The 17,158-nt window shown below is 48.2% G+C and overlaps 1 protein-coding gene across 4 annotated transcripts in view; it reads left to right on the top strand.

The window, feature by feature from the left end:
• DDC (dopa decarboxylase) overlaps nucleotides 1-17,158 on the top strand; it is a 106,927-nt gene that overhangs the window by 21,467 nt on the left and 68,302 nt on the right. For all 4 annotated transcript variants that reach the window (XM_017868592.1, XM_017868593.1, XM_017868594.1 and 1 more), the window contains exons 2-6: nucleotides 851-1,079; nucleotides 4,943-5,056; nucleotides 6,947-7,066; nucleotides 15,728-15,862; nucleotides 16,802-16,945. In XM_017868592.1, the coding sequence (XP_017724081.1) occupies nucleotides 879-1,079; nucleotides 4,943-5,056; nucleotides 6,947-7,066; nucleotides 15,728-15,862; nucleotides 16,802-16,945 (714 nt within the window). In that variant the 5' untranslated portion in view covers nucleotides 851-878. The remainder of the gene's footprint in view (nucleotides 1-850; nucleotides 1,080-4,942; nucleotides 5,057-6,946; nucleotides 7,067-15,727; nucleotides 15,863-16,801; nucleotides 16,946-17,158) is intronic.

Here is a 17,158-nt window from a genome sequence, read left to right as displayed (position 1 = left end):
CAGACAGGAGTTACAGTGCTGTTGGCTGTGAGGCCAGTGTTAATGAATCAACATATATTAAATAAAGTGTCCTTTAAAAACATAAAAAGTTTATGTATTGATCTGTTGACAAAAAATATTGGGATCGCTCTTCAGGAAACTGTATTTCCCCTAGAAGAAATGGTTCAGTATTCACTAATTCAGAGTTCATAGCCATGGCAACTGTTGTAGATAGAATACAGCTGCCAGCAATAATGAGAATTGCCTGCATGTTACTTATGCAAGGAGGGAGGAGAGCATTAGTTTTGAAAAGCAGATGGTGCATAAAGGTGCAGTTCCATCTGTGACAGAATCAAGAGGAGGGAAGAAGACTAACTTTGAGGGGGCATATTGCCCCGGGCTCTGAGCTGAGGCTTGTGTACGTTGTGTGACTGTGCCTTCATGCCCTCCTGAGAGGTCGGCATCACAGTTTTCATTTCCCAGATGAGGAGAGGGGCTCTAAGGGGCAAGCTTGTCTCTTTCAAAGGCAGGTAAGGGGCAGAGGCAGGATTTCGACCAGTATTTGTCGTTAAAGTTGGAACTGATCATGAAAATAAATGTGTGCTTCCAGCCTATTGAAATAAAGAGACACTGTGTTGTTCCCAGTTGAATAGCTGGTGAAGAGGAGAAGCAGCTTTTGCCTCAGTCCCAAATCCAGTGCCATTTCTATCTCCTACAGACATGGAGGGAAAGCGCTCCTTACTTGGGATCCAAGTGGCCTCGAGGGTATGCAGTCACTGCCCAGATAGCCCTACCCACAGCTTGCTTGGAATTCCCACCTTCCAGTTCAGAAGTTACAAAGTTTGCTCAATGAATCATTTTCTTTCTGCAGTTTTCACCTCTGACAGAGCCCAGGCACCATGAACACAAGTGAATTCCGAAGGAGAGGGAAGGAGATGGTGGATTACGTGGCCAACTACATGGAAGGCATTGAGGGACGCCAGGTCTACCCTGACGTGGAGCCTGGGTACCTGCGGCCACTGATCCCTGACTCTGCCCCCCAGGAGCCAGACACATTTGAGGACATCATCAACGACATTGAGAAGATAATCATGCCAGGGGTAAGTGTGTACCCAGGGTCAGAAAACAGGAGGGCTAGCACTCACATAGCACCTACTGGGCTCTGAGCAATTCACATGCATTGTTTCAAGGAATCCTTATGGCAGTCAGATTGGAGAGGAACTTTTGTCATTTCTATTTTACTACTGAGGAAACTGAGGCTCAGAGAGGTTAGGTGGTCCACCTCAGGTCACACAGCTAGTATATGATGAAGCCAGGATTACAACCCAAATTCTGCGGGCTCCAAGGGCAGTGAGGCTCTTTCCCCAGGTTCCCTGAGACTCAGTCCCTGCCCAGAGACACCCGGTACATAGAGGATGTCCTCATATACATTAGGAAGCGAGACCCTGGTGGCTGTTTTCAGATAAGTCAATTGCCCTAAATAAAGCACACTTCCACCATCCTTGGGTTTAGCAATAGGTAACTAGCATATGTGGAAGACACGTTTTATTTAGTTTATTTGAGAGTGGGTAGCATGGTACTGCCCACCAAGCCAGCCCTCTTTCTCTGAAGCCAGTAGGCCTGGGGTACACAGAGGGCAGAAATCAACAGGACTGGTCACTGTCTCTGATGCTCACTCACAGGGCAGCAGTGCTGGAGCTCAGAGAAACTTCCCTTCAGCTTTATGCTTCCACAGTAGATTTTCTCTGCCAAGGAGTTCACCTAAAAGCCTGTTGGTTAAAGTGGCTGTGGCCTAGTCAGGGTCTGGGTGGGAGTTGCAGCCTGGCCAGTTTCTAGATCAGGAATGTTTATGAGGGTGGCCAGACCTGCCCTTCCATGCAACAATGTGCAGAGTCCAGGCGGGGAAAATCTCCATGGGCTCCACTGGCTGATTGCTGCCACCATCCGGCATGTCTGTGGTTATAAGGCCCATGAGCAATGACATGTGATTTTCATAGAAGAGGGGTCTGGGCCCATCAAGACCCACTCCCTCAATTCAGACAGAATGCCAAGGCTCTGGGAAGGTAGATGGTCAGCCAAGGTTATAGGACACTGATCATGGGACGAGGCTAGGCCTCAGGCCCTGGACCTCATGGACCAGTTTCTCAGTAACTGAGCGCCATTCTCACCCCACTGCTCACATTTCTTCTTCCAGGGGATTCTCACTTGGCATTTATGCTTTGAGCAAAGAACGGGATTCAGGTTCTTGCTAGAAATTGTGCAAATACACTAAGCTGTTCAGCATAAAACCCTTCGGGAGAGGTGTGGCTAAATGTCAGGCAGTGGGGAGTACAGGAGACTGGGGGAGGATTTGAAGTCTTTCTGCTTCCTTCTATGGGGGTATTCACTGTGCGGAGCTGAGCTGGGAAATGCACAGGCGTTGGGCAGGGCGCTTGGGTGGAAGCTGCAGCCCACCAGCTGCTGGCTGTGTGATCGCAGGAAATCAGGTGAGCTCTTGGGCCGTGAGTGGGGCAAGTGCAGGACCAGCCATCTCAAAAGTTGCTGTGGACAGTGAAGCAGAAGAGCACACATCTGTCCCTAATCAAGAATCGCTTCTGTCCTTTTCCAGCCCAGGGGCCACAGGGAGGCGAGAGAGACAAAGGCACAGGGGCCCTCCAGGTGCTGAGGGGGGAGTCAGGCGCAGGGCTGCTCTTACTCTTCTGGACCCTGGGCGATTTGTCTTTGTCAGCTCCTTCCTCCCTAGAAATATGGAAAATTATGCTTTAAAATGCATTGGCATAAAGATGAATATATTAACATAGATTTTTTTTCTTTAAACTGAAAGTTCACTTTTTTTTTTCCTCCTGATTGTAGAAGAAATTTAAGCATTTTTGTCAGCCCCTAACAGTGTTGTAGGCCTGGACCTGCTGTGCTGAAGGCATCACAACCTGTGCAGCTCCTCTCAGTCTCTCGGCCTCATCACCAACCTCCCCCTCCTGAGCCCCCAAGCCTAGACTGTGCTAGCTCCTTCTCTCCACCACTTCCCAAGCCCTGGCAGACCTGGGGTGGCTGTGGTTGTTAAATAAACCTTGCTGAACACTGCTAGTTCTTGGTGCGCTCTCTCAGTTGGCTGCCTTCACAATCAGGGGGTTGCTCATGCTACATCTTAGACAACATATATTTAACGATGAGTGCTATTGAGAAAGAAATGTTTGCATCTCTTCCCAGACTGTAAGAGATATCTTACAGATATCTTAGCTTGGACTGCTATAACAAAGGACGTAGACTGGGAGGCTGTTTAAACAACATTGATTTCTCACAGTTCTAGAGACAGGAAGTCTGAGATCAAGATATTAGGTTCAGGTGAGGGCTCTCTTCCTGGTTTACAGACAGCCATCTTCCCAGTGTGTACTCACATAACTGAGAGGTAGCCAGCTCTCTGCCTTTTCTTATGAGGGTACTAATCCCATCGTGGGGGGGCACTAATCTTATTAAGGCGACCCCACCCTCATGCCCTAATCACCTCCCAAAGATGCCGTCTCTTAATACCGTCACTTTGGGGGTTAGGATTTTGACGCGAATGGTGCGCAGATACTCACATTCAGAGCAGAGCAGCCAAGCCCAATAGAGCATATCTTCAGTAGCTGGGATTCTGAGCCAGGTCTGGAGGAAGCACCAGAGCACGTGCTTTCGTTTTATCTGAGGGGATGACAGGGCCCAGAGAGGTGCAGTTAGTTGTCTGGGGTAACCCAGTAAATCAGGGTTCCTGCTGGACTTGCAGTCCAGGGGTGCTCCCAACACCATGCTGTTCCTGCAGGCAGGATGGACATGGAGCACTAGCAGGAGACAACGGGGAACAGGGCAACGTCTCTCAGACACCAGCGCGTGGTCACAGCCTGAGAGGGGTCTGAATGGCAGTCTCTGTACCTTCTCCCTGCACAGGGGCTGAGGGTTGTCCTGAGGGCTTTAGGACTTTATTCTGTTCCTTCAGGGCAGGTACCGCGTTGGCAGAAACAAATTAAAGATGCAAAGACTAGGCTACACCTGCTCCTTCTCTGTCCTCCCGTGATCGTCCTCCCAGACTCTGAGATGTTTGAGGCTGGCACCTTGTTACCATTGCTAGACCTTCCCAGCCCAGAGAGGCTCCCTGCCTGGGTGTCCACCACAACCCTCGCCTCCTGGATCCCAGAACCCCCTGCCCCCAAGCATACCACATGGAGCTGTCACTGCCTCTTATGGATCTCCTCCCCGGCCCACATGAGCTTTTCCTCTGTGCCTCACCCAGGGTGTGGCAGATGTTCACCTTATGGGCTGGAGAATGGTGGGATGCCCCTAGCCAGGGCAAATGGCAAGGGACAGTGGCCAGGCTGAGGGACAGCAGAGGCGAGACATCTGCGGGGTGATCAGTCGCTTGGCTGGAGGGAAGGCCTCGGCTCCTCTAGAAGAGCCAGGGGCAGCTGGGAGACCAGATGCATGTTTGTGGCTTGACTGAAGAAACCTTGAAAATCAGGCTCTTGGTTTTTGTTTCTGGTTTTTATGGAGACTTTAGTTTTTAGAGTAGTTTTAGGAAAACTAAGCTTTTGGCACAAAGAGATCAGCCTTGGGGCAGCGCCTTCACTGACAAGAGCACCGGAGCAAGAACTTGAAGCGCAGTGTGGTTTTTTGAGACGTCTTTTGTTACGGAAAATTATAAGGATTTTCCACTTTATTTTGGAGCTAGAACTTTTCCTTCTGAGCTAGCAAATACATTCCAGTATGAAAAAGGGAGCTGGTTTAAAGGGAGTGGGGACAGTAAGGTGATGTGTAAATGCTCCTAAATAATGGAGGAAGGTACTGGGATGGCTGACATTTGGGGAACCGCACTCACCTAACTCTGGGTCTGGCTGCATCTGGCAGCTGGGGGCCACTGAGGTACCTGGGTTCTCTGCTCTCTTGAGGCCTGGCTTTCCTCGCTTCTGAGCAGCTGCTCCGTCCTCCCATGCAGGTGACGCACTGGCACAGCCCCTACTTCTTCGCCTACTTCCCCACGGCCAGCTCATACCCGGCCATGCTCGCGGACATGCTGTGCGGGGCCATTGGCTGCATCGGCTTCTCCTGGGTGAGTGTCCGGATGCACCTGAGGAAGGGGTCCTGGCTATGGTGAGATCCCGGGGTGGGGACACGGTACCTTTGCACATAGGACCTGAGCAGATGGCAGTGCCGTCTGTGGGCAGACAGGCCACTGTTGCAGGGAGGAGAAAGGATTCAGCCCAGAGAGGGTGCCTCTGAGGGAGCAGTGATTCAGAATAGAGAAAGTCTCAACAACTCAAAGCCCATTGTGTGCAGGCTGTGTTGGAAGCACTTGGTATGAACTAACATCATGGTCTGGGGCCCAGAGTTTCTGCAGCTCCAGCCTGGGAATCTGCATTTCCCCAAGCAGCTCAGAGAATTTCTATATCCTCCAAAGCTTGAAAACCACTACTGCCCCTGTCTCATTCCATCTGTTCTCTGCCCGGCTGCTGCCCGGGGAGAGGCTCCAACCAGCCCATCAGATGTGCCCAGAGCCTTGGAGCAGGGGCACTCTGGAAAAGGGCCTAGCTCCTGCCTGCACACCACCAGACCTGCCCTATCTGGAGGTCAAATGCCTAAAAAAGTGCCTATTCAGAAGAACGGCAGGCAGGGCTGGCTCTACCCATGGCTGTCTGCTCCAGGCACAGATTACAGGAAAGATGCCTTCCTCCCAAATGCAGAGAGCTTGGAGGTAGAGCTGCCTGCTGATGGCCAATGTCTGAGGGCGCTGCACCCTGCAGAGTTCCTCAAAAGCCAGGGGCTGTCCTTGGCCTTCGGGGTGCAGAGTGCTCATCTTGTCTGTGTCTTGGAGCCAGGTGGACTTCTGGGCATCGGTCTATGTGGCATGCTGTGATGCGTCAAGGAGCTGTCAATTAGGAATTTGCAGCACTGTGCCCCAGGGCCCAGCTGAGCCACCTCTGCTTCACCAGCCTGGCGCTTGCTCTTCTTTGGGCTGGGGCTCTGGAAGTTGCCAGGTGAACAGGCATCATGGGCCCCACAGGCAGGGCTGAAGAGCCCATCAGGGCTGACCTAGGCCAGCCGGTGTGGCCCGGGCTGAGCACACCCTCTCCTAAAGAGCATTTTCTGTCACTGGATACTGTAGCAGATTTCATTTAGCTGTGCTGGTCCAAATCCATTCTGTCCCTGCAGAGGTACTTGTCGTCCATCTCTATCTGCTCATTTTGGGACAGTCTGATTGCCCTCAGGCCTTGAAGGGGGTTCCTCGCTGTCTGTCAGGCTGCGTTGCCTGATACCTGGTCCCTAGCAGAGAGCATAGGCTCCTGGTAGAGCTGGGCTTGGCCAGGCTCAGGTAGAACCCAGCAGGATGGGGCTGACCAGAAGGGAGAATGCAATCTTCTAACTTAGATCTTACTGGTGACGTATCAGGATGTTGCTGTGCACATCTAGGCACAAGAGCACCTTGGACCCCTTATGTTGGAGACCTTTAGGAAGGTGGAGGCTCAATCCACCTTTGGATGGAGTCCAAGACCAGCCTGTTCAGAGACAGGGGAGAGTTCATAGAGAAAAGTCACTGGGAGTTTAAAAGACAAGATCAATGGCTTCTCGGGATGCCCAGAGGGTGACAGCTGCCCGGCGCCCACTTCCTCATTCCCTTCACTTGTGACTATAGAGGAGAGTCCACCAGTGGGCTTTCTGGACCCTTCTGTAAATGAACAAATGAATATACTAGCAAGCCCGCAGTGCCCATGCAGTGAGGCTCAGTGGAGTAAGGTTCATTATGGTGGCCCGTGTGTTCCTTCCCAATCACTCTCCTTGCATGAGTCTAGGTCAAACAGGCTTCAGGCTTTTGAATCGCATCTGAGATTGGGTGACTTTAATCTGGGCTTTAGTGGAAGACTAAATCCTCCCTTGTTACTGCTGCTTCCCAAATTCTGCAATGCCTGGCCCTTGGTTAATCCCTTCCCTCCCCCAACCACAGGCAGCAAGCCCAGCATGCACAGAGCTGGAAACTGTGATGATGGACTGGCTTGGGAAGATGCTGGAGCTGCCAGAGGCATTTTTGACTGAAAAAGCTGGAGAAGGGGGAGGAGTGATCCAGGTAAGGTGGGAGCTGGGAGGGCCACTTTTGGGATGCATGGGCTCTGCACAGGACCATGGCTGCATTCTGGGACAGTCTGATTGCAGCACTGTGCCCCAGGGCCCAGCTGAGCCACCTCTGCTTCACCAGCCTGGCGCTTGCTCTTCTTTGGGCTGAGCTGCAGGTGGGGAAAGAGGCGCTCATGCTTCTTCTTAGGTCCTCAAATTTCTCCTGGAGAATAAACAAAACCGAGCTCTTAGGAAATCGCTGGTCTTGGGATTGGCAGGATCTGGATTAGGATCCCAGTGCTGTCTTTCACCTGCTTCCCCAGGGCAGGGCACTCAGTTCTCAGGCCTCTAGCTATGGTAGATAGCACAGCAGCTATCTAACAGCAGGTGCATGGAAACAACAACTACAGCGACTACCATTTGTGTGGGGCTCCCCATCGCCGGCCACAGTGCCTAAGCATTTTCCAGGCATTAACTCATTGAATTCTCACAACAACACTATGAATGTTAATACCCCCTTTTGCAAGTGAAGAAACATTTTAATAGCCCATTTTACAGGGGAGGAAACTGGGACCCAGAACATTAGGTAGCTTGCCCCATGGCTCCCAGCTGGTAAGTTACAGACCCTGTATCTGTGTGGCTCAGAGCCTGTGATCTTCCTTGGAAGACAGCACAGGTGGCAGCTGTGACCAGTCTTCAGAGGCTATACATGCTACTTGTCTTTGAACCAATCATTTACTTAAAGATGCTGCTGCTACTATGCAGCAACTTAATTCATTCTCTTCCTGTAACATGTATCTGTTGATAGTGACCGTGTGTCAGAGCTTACACCAGGAAACAAGATAGACAAAAGACAATCGTGATGGAATTTCTATTCCACTGGGGTTGCAGGACAAATGGCACTGGGATGACTTGGACTTGATGCATTAAAAAAACAAAAACAAAAACAAAAAAACCTCCTAGCATGAACTATGTTGAACCCAGCACTCTCCTTCCATCATTTTTCTCATGTCAAGTAGATGATAGTCTCATTAGGAAAGCATTGTTAACTTTGGGAAAAAGGGGCTTCCTTTTCAGATATTGTCTTCCACAAGGCTCTGAGAATTGGTGAAGGCCCATTCAGTGGGTGAGAACAGTGAGGCACATAGTGGAGAGCACCTTTGTGCAAAGCACATGGCCAGTGTGGCCACGTGAAACTAGCCAGCAAGTCTCCCCACTTCCAGTCCTGAGAATGTGCAACGAGACTGATAATTTTATGTATTTGTTTCTATTGATGTTGTGACAAATTTTAGTGGCTCAAAACAGGACAAGCTGATTATCTTACAGTCCTGTATGTCAGACGTCTTACTTGGGTCTTACTGGGCTAAAACCAAAGTTGACACCTTGGAGGCTTCAGGGGCGAATCTGTTTCCTTACCTCTTCTGACTTCTAGAGGCTTCCAAAATTCCTTGGCTCACAGCCCCATTTCCATTTTCAAAGCCCGCTGTGTCCCATCTTTCTGACCTTTCTTTTGTAAACCCCAAATATCTGAGATGGGTCTCAATCAACTTAGAAAGTTTATTTTGCCAAAGTGAAGGATGCGTGCCCATGACACAGCCTCAAGAAATCCTGATGACATGTGCCCAAGGTGGTTGGGCACAGCTTGGTTTTATACATTTGAGGGGGACATGAGATGTAAGATGTACATTGGTTTGGTCTGGAAAGGTGGGACAATTCGAAGCACGAAGGGGGCTTTCGTGTCATAAGGTAGATAAGAGACGACCGGTTGAATTCTTTTGAGTTTCTGATTAGCCTTTCCAAAGGAGGCAATCAGATGTGCAGCTATCTCAGTGGGCAGAGGGGTGACTTTGAATTCTGTCTGTCCTTCATCCAAGAGGAATTCCTTGTGAGGGAGGCGTGTAGCTTTTTATCTTAGTAGCTATCTCTTTTAGGAATAGAATGGGAGGCAGGTTTGGCCTAAGCAGTTCCCAACTTGACTTTCCCCTTTGGCTTAGTGATTTTGGGATCCCAAGATTTATTTTTCTTTCACACTTTCATGGTCGCATCTCCTTCTAACCACATGTAAGATAAGAAAGTGGGTCTCCACTTGTAAGGACACATGTGATTGGATTGGGTCCATCCATCCAATCTGAGATAATCTCTCAAGTCAAGGTTCTTAACTTAATCACATCAGCAAAGTCACCTTTTCCTTGGAAGGTAAACAGTCACAGATTCTGGGGACAAAGACCTGGAATCTCTGGGAATGAGGATGCATTAATCTGCCTACCACATCCAGTGTGCTTCAGAGTCATGCCGGGAACTTGCTTATAATGCCTATTCCTAGACTCTGGGCCAAAAAATATGAACGCTAATTCATCCGGATGACACCGAGATCCCTGAACAGGTCACATGCCGAGACTGATGACTGCCTTCTCTGTGACCCACAGGCCCTGTGGCCAGGCTCAGAGCCATCCCTCCATGTGCTCCTCCTTCGCATTCTTTGGTTATCTCACTTTCCATCAGACATAAGTGATATTAAATGAGAAGCTGATGAAAATGAAACGTCAGGCACAGTGGCTTACGTTGTAATCCCAGCACTTTGGGAGGCCAAGGCAGGCAGATCACTTGAGGTCAGGAGTCTGAGACCAGCCTGGCCAACATGGTGAAACCCTGTCTCTACTAAAATATAAAAATTATCCGGGCATGGGGGTGGGCGCCTGTAATCCCAGCTACTTGGGAGGAGAATTGCTTGAACCTGGGAGGCAGAGTTTGCAGTGAGCCAAGACCTCGCCATTGTACTCCAGCCTGGGTGACAAGAGGGAAACTCCATCTCAAAAAAAAAAAAAAAAAAAAAAAAAAAAAAAAAAAAAAAAAAAAAAAAAAAAAACGTCAGCTATGTTGTAAGCAAAGCTTCAGTACGTTGCTGTGAACTATACCATTCTACGTAGCAGCAACAATGACTCAGCAATGATTCGGCAAATGCAACATGCTTCAGACCCAGCACAATTTTATTCTTGTCAGTGGGTATGCAGCTGAAGAAGCCTCCTTGGCCAAGATCACAGCAAAGTTAGGCTGTCATAGGTGCCCTTCCAGCGAGGGGAGGGAACTACTGCACACGGCCCTCAGCCGATGCTCTGTCAGCTGCACTTTGCCTTGGTGAGGGCCAGATGGCTTTCTAGCCTCTGGAACATCAGTCCTGATTCTCCAGGGAACAGAGGGCAGCAGCAGTCAGGAACCCAGTGGGACAGCCACGCGAGAGGGCGTGGCTTTGATTCTAGGCAAGGGCATGCATAGTCTAACCCGTTACAAGAGGCCTGGATGTTTGGGGCCGACTTACTTTTTCTTTTAGTTTTATACATGGGCCAAGATCTACTTTTCCATTTCTTTTCCATATGTTCCCCTCATTTTTTTCTTTGTTTTGTTTTGTTTTGTTTTGTTTTTAGACAAAGTCTCATTCTTGTCACCCAGGCTGGAGTGCAGTGGCACAATCTCGGCTCACTGCAACTTCTGTCTCCTGGTTCAAGCGATTCTCCTGTCTCAGCCTTCCAAGAAGCTGGGATTACAGGTGCCCACCACCATGCCTGGATAATTTTTGTATTTGTAGTAGTGACGGGGTTTTGCCATTTTGCCAGGCCGCTCTCAAACTCCTGACCTCAGGTGATTCACCCACCTCGGCCTCCCAAAGTGCTAGGATAACAGGCGTGAGCTGTAGGAGATCAGTCAGAGTGGTGGGAGAAACTATAAGGAAAAGGAGCAGGCCTTCTGAAAGATCAGAAGTTTCTGCAAAGCTCCAGGGGAGAATAGCGGAAGCAGCTGTTCTATAGCCCTGAGGCAGAGGGCAAGGAGTAGTTACAAGGGTGTGTAGAGGAATTTATCTTGGTCAAGCTTGTTTGTTAGAAGTTGTCCAGGAACTGATCTTGGAACATCCTCGCACGTGACTCCCTGAAAAGGGAACAATACATGTTAATTATCTACAGGTTGTTTTTGCTCCAGGTTTTCAGAATTGTGCTTGCACTCAATAAAAGCAAGCTTCTCCAGCTTCTCGGGGCTGCTCTCTGGCCACTAGAGCCAGGCAGTCACCTAGCTGCTCTTAACTGCATACCTGTGTCTGATTACTCATTTCATCTATTGGCCAGGGTCTGCAGGACAGACCCAGTAGTGAGCCACTGCACCCAGTCTGTTCCCCTCATTTTGACCCTCCCTAGCATTTGGTGAGCCCTGCTGATCCTTGCAAGACTCAGCTTTATGCAGTGCAGATATTTTTCTTCTACGGTATGTTAGTTATTGTGGGCTATGTCACTCTTTTTCAGGGGCTTCAATTTTCCACAGATTGGGTACCTCTTCCATGATTTCTCTCTTTCTTTTGATATTTCCCTTTTTTTGTCATCTTCTATATTTTTGGGAAGCTTTTCATGGTTTTCTCCACATGATTATGTGATTATGGACCTGGTGCAGTGGCTCACGCCTGTAATCCCAACACTTTGGGAAGCCGAGGCAGGTGGATCATTTGAGGTCAGCAGTTTAAGACCAGCCTGGCCAACATGGTGAAACCACATCTCTACTAAAAATACAAAAATTAGCCGAGTGTGGTGGCATGTGCCTATAATCCTAGCTACTTGGAGGCTGAGGCAGGAGAATCATTTGAACCCAGAAGGTGGAGGTTGAGGTAGCTGAGATCACGCCACTGCACTCCAGTCTGGGTGACAGAGTGAGACCCCGCCTCAAAAGAAAAAAAGAAAAAAAAGATTGTCCCCTTTCCACCTAGACACTGGACATTCACGGTAAAACAAAAGACACAGGAGCTTTCTTGTCATATTCCTTGTGTTATTTCAGTATCTACATGTGAATATATGTACACAAACAAAATTGAAATGATACAACACGTATGGATTTTCCACATGGTGCTTTCCTTATCATTTTATTGTGAGCATTTCCCACTATTTAAATATTCTTTGAAAAAAGTATTACTCCATGATTTTCTATGATGCATCACAATCTATATAAATAATACCTAAAATATTTGTGTTGCATCAAATTTTTTATTATTATAAAACTTTTGGAGGACACCCTTTAGGATGAAGTGCAATAATCTTCCAAGATGATCAGCTTCCTCCTGGGGCTCTCCTGGCTGTGTTCATTGTTTAACATTCACACTCCCCACTAAATCAAAATGGAACAAAACAAAATTGAAGCATTTCTAGGTCATTGTATTTTACAACAAAACAGTTTCATATTCAATTTTTTTTCAGCAGCCCAAAGTGATTTCTCTAATTATATACCCCTCAAAAAAATCTTATCAATCCCCCATAATATAAGGTGTGTCTATTACAATAATAGCTACTTTTCATTGAATAGCAATTATGAGCTTGGCTATGTTTTAGCCTATGTCTTGTGCTTTGTGTTATTGTCTTCATCCTCAAAATTTTATGAAGATTGATTGCATTATGGACAATCTTTTTCATGGATGATGATATTGAGGCCCAGAAAGTTAGTAGAACATGCATAGCAGCAAAAGCGAATTAAAGCAAAGGCTAGTAGGAAAGACAACCAGAGTTATCACTGTTCATCCCTGACCGTAGGCTTGGGTTGGTGTCCAGAGATGTGCATGCTACTATGGGCTGCATTTTCATTTCATTAAAGACAATCTCGTTTTTGAGAGACCATACAAGTTCTTAGCATTTGGGTAGGAATATTCCTGGTATTTCTCAGCCCCCGCTTTAACATAATCTTCCTGCGAGCCCAATCCACTCAGTTTTTTTCTGGATGAAAGCAAGAAACGGAATCTGTGTTTGCCACCGGAAGCTCACCCTTCCCAGCAGACAAGGCTGATTGTCTGTAATTGGTGAGGCCCCAAAGAGCACAGGAGCCTGGTGACAGCCTGTGAGCCAGCCTGAGTTATCGATCCCCTCAGAGCTGTAATCACAGCTGTGGGCGTCAGCACAGTGATGGGTGTCTGAGTCAAATGACAAACTGTCGTTCTGAGGCTGGACAAACGTAGGCTGCGAAAATGGTCTCTTAATTGGGTTTGAAAGCTTTTGCGGAAGAAAAGCCAATTTTTTGCTTTGAAAAAACCAGAAGACGAAAGGACATTTCTGCTCACGGCATCAGCAGCCGGAAGCGTCAGACCTCACCAGCATCCCCTCCTGCCTCTCGAGCAGGCTTGCCATGGCAACCTTTGTCTGCTGCTATCGCACAGAGCCATCATTCCTGCTCTGTAACACACGTCACCCTCCCTGTGCTTCTCTCCACGAAGATCTGCTGCCAGCAAAGCGCAGAGAGCTCCACCCGACATCATGCTTGAGACCACCAGGCCACCCTGGTGGAATCAGGGCGGTGTGGTTCTAGATGTGCTACTGATGATTTGCTCCTTCAGGCTTTTAAAAAATCGTTTTGTTGACTTAAGAAGGTGAATTTTCTCTTAGGACATGAACTAAGCTCCCCCATTCCCCCCCAGAAAAAAGCCATAATGAGTTATCATGGTGATTCAGGTGATTCAGGTGATTCATGGTGACTCATTTCATTAGAATGTTCAGAGAATGAACACCTGTGTTCCAAGGCTTCAAGCAGAGGGTAGAATTTAGCCGGGGAAGCAGCAGTCACGCCTGCTTGTCAAGCATGAGAACAGGGAACCGTGCCTTCCACTAGGCTTTTCATGTTACATTTTCAGTGAGAACAGGGGGGACATGACAAACAAAATGTGTGTGGGCACAGATAGGGGGACGGGAGGAAGTCAGGAAGAGGAATGATGGGGTGCATGGGAGAAGTGTAAGTAAGGTACAGTGCCTGCTCTCAGGGAGCCTGGGTTCCCTGGGATGGCTGATTTAGCTTTGCCAGCCAATATTGTTTTCCCCACTTCTCTCTCCTCTGGCCAAGGTTTGTAAACCTGGCCTAAAACAATGTCTAAAATCATTGCTCATGAAAATATAGCCTGAAGGAAATAAAGTACCCATTTTAGATGCTGAATTAAGAGAAGCATATATCTGTATATTTGAACCCATCCGTTAGTGCTACAGAAGCATGAATAAATGTATTTATCTTTCAGTATTACTGTCTCGCCAAAGGATGTGGGTTGGCTCAAAAGAATAAGTAAAAGTAGTGTCATGGCAAAATCAAAATGAGAAAGCAAGGTCAATGACGACAGCATCAAATGTTAAGAAGAGAGGTTAGCATTTCTACTTAACTATTTTATTATATATTTCTCTGTAAAAACCTATCATATTATAAACTTTTTCAGAGTCAACAAGCATCTACCTTCTTTTATTTGCCCTTTCTAATGTCCTTTCATACTGGTCGGTAGATGGGTTTCTTCTAGGACTTACTTAAGAGGGAAGGTGCTTACCGCCCCTACCTTTCTAGGCTCATGGCACCCTAGAAAGGGCAGGCGTGGGCTCACTCCTAACCATGCCCTACCGAGCTGCTGATTTGGGGCAAGTTTTTGAACCTCTCTGCGTGTCTGTTTCCCCACCTAAAGATGTTAAAACACAAACATGGGATTATTTTATTACTTAAATGGGACAACATAGCAGGCACTGAATCCATTAGTTTGCCAGGGGTGCTCTAACAAAATACCACAGACTGGGTAGATCGAAGAATTTCTTTTCTCACAGTCCTGAAGGCTGCAAGTCCAAAATCAAAGTATCCACAGGGTTGGTTCTCCTGGGGCCCCTCTTCTGGGCTTGCAGATGGCCACCTTCTCCCTGTGTCCTCACATCTTCCCTCTGTGCACACACATCTCTGGGGGCCAAATTTCCCCTTCTTTTTATTTATTTATTTATTTATTTTAGACTGGGTCTCACTCTGTCACCCAGGTTGGAGTGCAGTGTTGCAATTGTGGCTCACTGTAACCTCCTCCTCCCAAGCTCAAGTCATCCTCCCACCTCAGCCTCTTGAGTAGCTGGGACTACCGGGCACACCACCGTGCCTGGCTGATTTTTGTATTTTTATAGAGACGGAGTTTCAGTATGTTGCCCAGGCTGGTCTCGAACTCCTGGGCTCAAGTGATCTACCCTCCTCTGCCTCCCAAAGTGCTGGGATTATAGGCAGATTTCCTCTTGTTATCAGGGATGTGTCAGATTGGATTAGAGCCCAGTCATGTGACCTCATTTTCTTTTAATTACCTCTCTAAAGAGCCTATCTCCAAATATGGTCACATCTGAGGTCCTGGGGGTTAGGGTTTCAACACATGAATTTGGGGGGACACAATTCAGCCTGTGTCACTAGGGATCAAAAGAAACCCTTCAAGGCATCTCTTAGTCGCAAGGAAAATGCACCCCCATTTTATAAACAAATGCAAATCGCTCTGTCCGAGTGAATATGAACAAAGAGTGGGGCTTGCATGCTGGTGCCCTGGGCCGTTCTCGTCCGATGGAGACAGGAGCAGTCCTCCTGGGCCGGGCTGGGATCAGTCCATGAGGAGAAGCTCTCACAATACCTGGCGCAGGAAAGTGGTCAAAATGTTATTGGCTGCTGTTACACAAAATAGACCCACCAATGGCAAACTCATACTAAGAGATGAAGTGGTGGTCTCAGGTGTCAAAAATATTAGTTTTCTCCTAAGCAAAGGTGAGTGAATTTTGCCATTTCAGATTCGTATTTTAAGAAAGCTATGAACACAAAACAATATGTCTTCCAATAATGTAGGTACCAATGCCTTCGCTATGTTTTGGATTTCATTTGGACCTTCCCTTGAATTTAGGGAAGTGCCAGCGAAGCCACCCTGGTGGCCCTGCTGGCCGCTCGGACCAAAGCGATCCATCGGCTGCAAGCAGCGTCCCCAGAGCTCACACAGGCCGCTATCATGGAGAAGCTGGTGGCTTACTCATCCGATCAGGTGAGTGTACTGAGTGGGTATCAGCCAAGACTTCAAGACCTAAATGTTTGGTTTTATGTTAAATTCAAACCAAACCAAACCAAACAGCATCCTTCCAAATCTAAGAGCAGTTCCTCAGGTATCACTAGATAGAGACCTGAACTAAAGGGAAGCGGTGAATTCTTGGGTGGGAACTGGATAGATCAAGCTAAAAAGGAAATAAATGTGTGGAGACATCACCATCACTGGCTCTGTCACCTTTTCTACCAGTGCAGACTTACGTTGTGATTATCTGGCCTGCCTTCCGAGCACCATTGTAGAGAAACTGGACATGGGGATCAAAGTCCTGGGCCCTAACTGCAGCTTTGTTATTGTGTGATCTCAGGCCCCTGGGTAGGGTCAAGCAGGAGACAGTAGCGGTGGGGGCTGCAGGGCAGAAGGTGGCCAGCTTTCATGAGAATTGCCTTTCCTGACAATCTCTGAGAGAGGATGGATCTGCCACAGTGGTGATGCCTTTTGGCTGGTTTCTTTCCTCCAGGCACTGTTTACTGAGCCTGGCCACCAAGCTCCCCAAGGCTCCACAGTCAGGGGCAGCTGACAGATTTGAGCCTAGGATTTCTAAGTCCACCTCTGGGATCTACCTTCCAGGGTCTCGCTGCTTGCTCTTGAATTCAAACAAATGAAAAACTTCATGAATATTGACCCTGCACTCTACCCTTGTTAGTGCCCGATTCTTCAAACTTAAAAGCAAGATTTCACAGGAATAGAAACAATTCCAGGAAAAAAAAAAGCGGTCTCATGAAGGTGCAGGGGAGAGGGAGGAGTCAAGAGTAGTTCTGCCCCTTGTGCTGTGAGAGGAACCTTGTGTTTGCAATGTTGGCTGCTCTCTGCGGATCCAGGGTCTGGTCATAACCGCATGCACACACCTGTACAAATCCAACTCTGCTGTCTTCCTTCCAGGCACACTCCTCAGTGGAAAGAGCTGGGTTAATTGGTGGAGTGAAATTAAAAGCCATCCCCTCAGATGGCAACTTCGCCATGCGTGCTTCTGCCCTGCGGGAAGCCCTGGAGAGCGACAGAGCGGCTGGCCTGATTCCGTTCTTTGTAAGTTCAGCAGCACTTGTGGTTCCTGGCCAATAAAGTGAAACCCTGTTTCTACTAAAAACAACAAAAAAAAATTAGCCGGGCGAGGTGGCGGGAGCCTGTAGTCCCAGCTACTCGGGAGGCTGAGGCAGGAGAATGGCGTGAACCGAGGAGGCGGAGCTTGCAGTGAGCTGAGATTGCGCCACTGCATGACGGCCTGGGCGACTGAGCGGG

Source organism: Rhinopithecus bieti, unplaced genomic scaffold, assembly GCF_001698545.2.
Source record: "Rhinopithecus bieti isolate Rb0 unplaced genomic scaffold, ASM169854v2 scaffold_3527, whole genome shotgun sequence".
In the NCBI taxonomy this organism is placed as follows: Eukaryota; Metazoa; Chordata; class Mammalia; order Primates; family Cercopithecidae; genus Rhinopithecus; species Rhinopithecus bieti.
The sequence above is the reverse complement of the archived record's forward strand: the minus strand, read 5'-3'. Positions and strand labels throughout refer to the sequence as shown.